This window comes from Notothenia coriiceps, unplaced genomic scaffold, assembly GCF_000735185.1.
Source record: "Notothenia coriiceps isolate Sejong01 unplaced genomic scaffold, NC01 NC01_scaffold00015918, whole genome shotgun sequence".
In the NCBI taxonomy this organism is placed as follows: domain Eukaryota; kingdom Metazoa; phylum Chordata; class Actinopteri; order Perciformes; family Nototheniidae; genus Notothenia; species Notothenia coriiceps.
In genome coordinates this window covers 3,317-9,966 of record NW_011348619.1, presented here as the reverse complement: position 1 = coordinate 9,966, position 6,650 = coordinate 3,317, and the positions used below count along the sequence as shown (strand labels likewise).

The 6,650-nt window shown below is 40.0% G+C and overlaps 1 protein-coding gene across 1 annotated transcript in view; it reads left to right on the top strand.

The window, feature by feature from the left end:
- The first annotated feature begins 2,312 nt into the window (after positions 1-2,312).
- The window catches only part of LOC104949303 (serine/threonine-protein kinase VRK1-like), a 7,039-nt gene continuing 2,701 nt past the window's right edge, over positions 2,313-6,650 (top strand). The window contains exons 1-3 of the mRNA XM_010775644.1: positions 2,313-2,444; positions 3,448-3,607; positions 4,017-4,072. Of these exons, the coding sequence (XP_010773946.1) occupies positions 3,448-3,607; positions 4,017-4,072 (216 nt within the window). The 5' untranslated portion in view covers positions 2,313-2,444. The remainder of the gene's footprint in view (positions 2,445-3,447; positions 3,608-4,016; positions 4,073-6,650) is intronic.

Sequence of the window (6,650 nt, the reverse complement as noted above, 5' to 3'; positions counted from 1 at the left end):
TTGATGGAATGTACTTTCTTTCTATTGACGAACACGTCCTCATCTTTTGATGGCGCAATTATTTTTATGTGCGTCCCGTCAATAGCACCGACCGCACCGGGCATACCTGCAATTGCCATGAAGTTGGCTTTGATCCTGTGTAGTTGTTGATTGTCCAAAGGAAACCGGATAAACTGTTGGATGATATGTGGTCTAGAGAGCGCGTTGATGGTTTGGTTTATGGCACGGCTGACTGATGGTTGCGATATTCCTAAATCGTCGGCATTGCAAAGTTGCATTTTCCCTGTTGCTAAATATCGTAGTGTTGCCAAACATTTTATATCGGGTTATTCCTGTTAGTCGGGGATGTTATTGCATCCCGCACTAATTCCACAACAAGTTTGATACCCTCACGATTTAGCCTATGTCTCTTGATCAATTCACAGTCTTCCATTGTCTCCAAAACATTTCGTCTCGCAGCCATTTTCAGATTCTTTGTGAATAGGTCTTACTGAGTTAGGAGTCCTCTCGAGGACTTTTAAGCTCTCCTAAACTTAGGTGCTACTTTTAGGCCTAAAATACTTTGTGAATTGCTCTTAGTAAATACAAATAGGAGTCCTAAATTTAAGACTGACACGCCCATTATGTTTAGGAGTTTCTCCTAAATTCGCCAGTTAGGAGCTACTTTTAGCCCTAAGATCCTTTGTGAATACGGCCCCTGGACAGTGTTTTTAAAGTGTGATTTCAGCTCCTACTACATTCACAGCTATGGACCATAGACTGTTATGGACACAACAGGATTGCACAATTTGAAAAAATATATCAAATTGGGATTATTTATTGCACTAGCTGATTTTGATCAAATGTCAATTGATTGTCCAGCTCTAATTCAAAGTGTATTCAGGACAGAGTGGTTCTGGGACACGGTTAGCTCTAAACTTCTGGATAAACTGGCCCAATAAGATAGTTAACAACATGATACATATGACAGCTTTATATTCAATTTCAAGTGGTGATGAGGGTAAAGAGGTTATTCTAGCCTGATGGTTGCAAGAATAATTTTTGGAAAGCACACATTTATCTATAGCTGTGTTTAGGAGTTTGGATACAGCCAAATATATTGTAATGAATAGTGGTTCAGGTACCAGGTATGATAGGTATGATATACAATTAAAACAAGCTATAATACCCAGTAGAAAAAAAAGCATCAATAGGCCTATAGTGAAAGTGTGCAGTGTGTTGTTTAATGTGAGATATTCACCCAAAATATGCTACATTTCAGGAGCTTAAAGAGAGAAGTTGTTTAATTATACAGCAAATTAAGACATCTGAATGTTTGGGATTATTTAAGTAATGGTATGAGTGAAAACGTTTTTAATTAATTGGTGACTCAATGCAATGACCATAGTCTTCAAAAAGACACATTGTGATAATGAATCAGCCTCAAATGTGTACTGGTATTCAAACAGCAGCTCACCCTCTCTGTCCCTGTGCTCAGCGAAGCCGGACACTATCTGTTCGTCGGGGGGGAAGGAAACACGCTTCTCTCCTTTACTTCTCTTCTTCTGGTTCCTGGCTCTCTCTGCTCCGTCATCACTCTGCTCCTCGTTGTCGCTGCAGTGGGTCATCGCTCTGTTAAGGACTCCACCATGGGGGTCCAGATCCACTGAGGTCCTCCAGGAGAGACTGGAGTCACACTCATTTAGAATGTGTGCAACAGCTGACACAGTTCCATCTGCCCTCTTGGAAGTGCTGCTCTCTCCACTCTGTGGTCACCTGGAAAGACAACACTCGGAAGAACGGATATCTTATTCATGAGGTGTGCACCGGGTTGCAAGTGAAACCCAATATGTTCATATCAAATTACACATTTAAAATAGGTGAGGCTCTGCACACTTCCAAAGTGAAATAAAAGTATTATCATCAAAATAGAGTTAAAGCTCCAAAACTAAAAGTAGTGTTGTGCAGATTGGTCCATTTCAGAATAATATATATGATTGATGATTGATTATTAAAGCGTTCTCAAAGCTTGTAAAGGTGCAGCTAGTTTGAATGACTTTGTATACTGCAGGGTAGCTTGTGAATTTACTCCAGGTGGAAATAAAATCTGATTTAACACTTCATTATATTTCACATCATCAACACAATACACATTTAGTGAAAATAACTTGAGCTGCAGTGTTTCTATACTGACTCTAACACTGACTTTGACTTGTATAGAAGTATGAAACTGTAAGCTAAAATAAAAGCTTCTTCTTCACCTGTGCAGTAAACTGAAACATCTTCAAACGCTGGAATCACTGACGTAAAATACGCAGCATACTCGGCCAATAGAATAGCAAAACGTGCTGACGTCACTTCCTGACCGGTAGTTTTGCGGGAAGTTTGGTCCTCGTTCAATACGCATTTACATCCTATACCTCCATGTTCATACGGTTTAACCTACAATAAACAACAAAGTCAAGGTGTGTATTCATCCCATCTTTTCATAAATAGTGTTAGTGGCTGTTTGACTGACAGCGTCGCAGATATCGACGAACGTAATAAACGACATGAGAAGCTAGCGTGACAAGCTAATCAGATAGCCAGGTTAGCATGATAGCTAACGTTAACCGACACTGAAAACAGTGTAACGTTATACCGTTCGCCCTCTAACGTTGTGAGGCTGTAAACGTAATTGTTCATGATGACGGGGGCTGTTATCTTTGCTTTACACATTCTGACAGTGTCTGTACAGTAAAGCTTTGTTTGCCAAACGTTAAAACTGAAGACGACAGGAAGTGTTAAACTTACGGTTATCCGCTGGTAAACAGATGAACCGGACATCATGTTGCACCGAATGTGAAACCCGCATATACATAACTTTTACACTTTGAAAACCTAAGCCCAACATGCACTAGGTCATCAAGCATGGAGAATAGCAATGTTGGAAAGTAACTAAGTACATTTACTCAAGTATTGTAGTTTTTGACACATTTGTACTGTCCATTGAATACAACTTTATACTTCTACTCCACAAATATAGGCAAATATCGTTCTTTTTACTCTACTACATTTATTTTAACACTCTCAAACTTTGCACATATAAAACAAACGATAAACTGATATGGTAAAAGGCAGTACTGATATTCACAGTATTTCAAGTATTTAAATCTGGTCCATATTGACAAACTACAACACTAAAAAGGTCTTACATGTATAAAAACTGAATATCATGATAACCATAATAATATAATACTGTGGAAAGATCTATTTTGCATGTACATTTCTATTACTTTGATACTTGAAGCATATTTGGCTGCTAATACTTTTTTACTTTTACTTAAATTACATTTTGTAATCGGGGATTTTACTTACTTACTGGAGTATTCTAAGACCATAGTATATGCACTTTTATTTAAGTAAAGGATGTAAGTACTTCTTCCAACACTGGAGAATACCATGTGATGCTGGGTGTGTGTGCTTTAGATGCCTCCTAAAAAGAAGGCGGCAGGGAAAGGCAGAGCTCCAGCCAAGAGGCAGCTGGCGGAGGAGTTCCCCCCTGGAGAGGTCCTCATAGACACGGGGAAGAAGTCCTGGAAGCTGGGGGCTCCCATCGGCCAAGGGGGCTTTGGTCTCCTATATTTGGGTAAGAATAGATTGAATGCAGATACAGCACCTCAAAAATCTAACATGCAATGCTGAAAGACATGTATAGATCATGGGACTGCAGACGTGTTCTAAGACTAAGCTTAATCACTGAATTCAGATTAAGATGTGTAACTCTCAGACACTTACTGACCAAGTTATAATCTGAAAAATGTGACATTGCAGATGAATACAACTATATATTATATAGTTATATATATATAGATAGATAGGTACTTTATTGATCCATAATTGGGAAATGATTTAGTTAAAGCAGCAATGTGTTCAGGCATTCAAATCTTAAACTGAAAGGTGGGAAAAAGGATAAACATAATGAAATAAAAGCATTGAAGAGCAGAAAGTCTATATACATAAGAACCATCAGAAGTGTTCCGTTCTCTTGTTCCCAGCTCATGAGAATACTGCCAAGCCTGTGGGTGCTGATGCTCCGTATGTCATCAAAGTGGTGAGTCTCTAAACAACCTGAACAAGAACTCAAATGTTTTCATATGCACTTTGGATTTCACAATCAATTCAATGATCAATGATAGTCAATACCAATTCCAACTCTCGCAAGAAAACAAAACAATACATTCCATTAACTTTAAATTACATTGTTTCTTAATAATCTGCAGGGTTCGTACGGGTGCTTGAAATCCTTGAAAATGCTTGAATTTTTACGAGGTGTCTTCATGACTTGAAAAGTGCTTGAATTTTGGGAATGGTGCTTGGATTTGAGATAAAGTGCTTGAAATTGTAAATGCTTTACTTTTACAATAAATTGCTGTCTGACTGAATAGTTCGCTTTTTAGATTAAAAGAAAATAAAGAAGTCGGAGCGCGCTTAGTTGCTTCGCTTCTACATAAAACAGCTCCGCTCCGGCCTTCCCGCGCTATGCGCGCGACCTGCAAGTGTTTTATTTTGTGTGACCTGGGCATTCTAATGAGAGAATGACAGTATGCCAGGAGGTTGCTGTTTTAACGAGCGTTGGCTATCCGAAAAGAAATACAAGCTGTCGCTAAAACGAGGATCAACCAAACGATTCGCCTTCTGCACAGTTTGCCACAAAGAATTTCAATTATTCGCGATGGGAGAGTCTGCGCTGACGAGCAATATGAAAGGTAAGCCGTAGTGATTTTCCCGGGGAAAACACTCACGAGAAACACCGGCTGTTGTTATGCCTGCTTTGACGTAAAGTTACTCCGTTCTCCGCTTGTAATTATGCCGTTACAAGCTTCAAAGTTGTATTTATCATCTGAATTTACCGAAACAAGTTTAATATTCTGAAAGCCAGACTTTGTTTATTTGAAATCAGATAAAAACAAACTGTAAACGGACCCTGCCGTGTTATCTATGATTACTATACGCCATACATTCATAATTCGTCGGGAGGGAGGGGGGAGCATCGCTACGTAAAAAGCATTAGTGCGACGGGAGGGCTGTCTCTTCCCTTTACAAGCTTCAAACATGTATTTATCGGAGATTTGTGGCAATAAAAGTTTTATATTCTAAAAAAATTCCCTGGAAACCTCCAAACTCTTTCACAGAAAGAGATCTCCTGCACACGCTTTTTTTTATATCAGCTTTGTGTTTCAATGGTTTTGTCCTAACCTTGGAGAGCCGTATGTTTACTGCCACCCTAAACGGACCTCAAAAAATGTTAAAATGTTAATAAAGAATTTATTGAAAAGTTAGTTGGCTGATTGTTTTATATTGGCTCAGCCAGGTAAAATTATTGGGATGCCCAGTCTTTTACCATATATGATATGGGTCACTCATTTTACAATATTAAACTTTGTTTCTTATCTTTATTTCATCCTTATGTAGAATGCTATTACAAAACACACATTGGTTGTTTATAGCATAAGAACATCTCGATTTAATGTGAGGTAGGGAAATAATATTTTGAGAATAAGTATGTGCATATAAATATGTAATTTTTACAAAGCTGTACGCTGCTTGAAAAGCTGAAAATGCACCTTGAAAATGCTGAAAGTGCTGTTTGACTTTGGAAAAGGTGTTTATAACCCTGCATCTGTCAAATATTTATATTTATCATGGTGTTAAAGCGAAAACGGAAGTGAGGACCCAAACAAACGATTAAGAAGTGCAAATCTGAGATTTCATTTAAAGAGCCTGTGACATGAGTTCCCCCTCATCCAACCCATCAAATTTGAGTAAATATTGTCCGCTTGAAAACCGTTACTGACTGATTTTGGACTATTTGTTACTTTTGATACCTTAATCTGCCCTTCAATGTTGACAATTTTCTAGATCTTCTCGGGGGATTCTTCACAGTCCCGCCAAATTATGTGTGACGTCATTGCCGGGCACAGTGCTCCAGCTCACTGTTCAGGATCCGCATCTGCAGTAAACGCACGTGGGGCACACAGCAGCAAGCTCAGACCGCGATGACGAGTTAATTTTGAACGTGGTCTGAGATTCTCATATGAGTTGAAGGATCGGTTTATGTTGTATCTGTTAGAAGCTTTAGGATTAGGTGCGGTCAATATGGGCGATATATGGTCATGTAGCCAGTGGTGGACTGGGACTAAAATCAGCCCGGACTCGTGACCGGCGACTTCGGTCCGCTAGTAAATTGTCAACTGGGGGAGTGGGGGATCTGTGCTCAGTGACTTATCCGACCGGCCCACTTCCCCGGTACCGGCCATCGGGATTCGGTCCCGAATGTTCCAGTCCGTCCACTGCACCCAGCCCAGCCCACGTAAACTGTTCAACGGGGGGAGCCTCGCTGCGGGGAACGGTGGCCTAGTGTCCCGATCGGAGTGGGAATAATTAATAATAATAAATGCACCTTTAATAATAAAGTGCATTTTATCCATTAATTTCCCCAAGGCACTTGGGTAAAAAAAAAACACACGTTTAATCCCATGTTGGTGTACTACTACAGAACCAGTGGTGTAGTTGGGGATGTTTGTTACGTGGGTGGACGGGAGACACATGGACGCCGCTCGTGAACTGTCGACGGGGGGGGAGGGCTTGGGGACCTCTGTGTCGCTGTCAGCGCAACTTACATGTGCCGT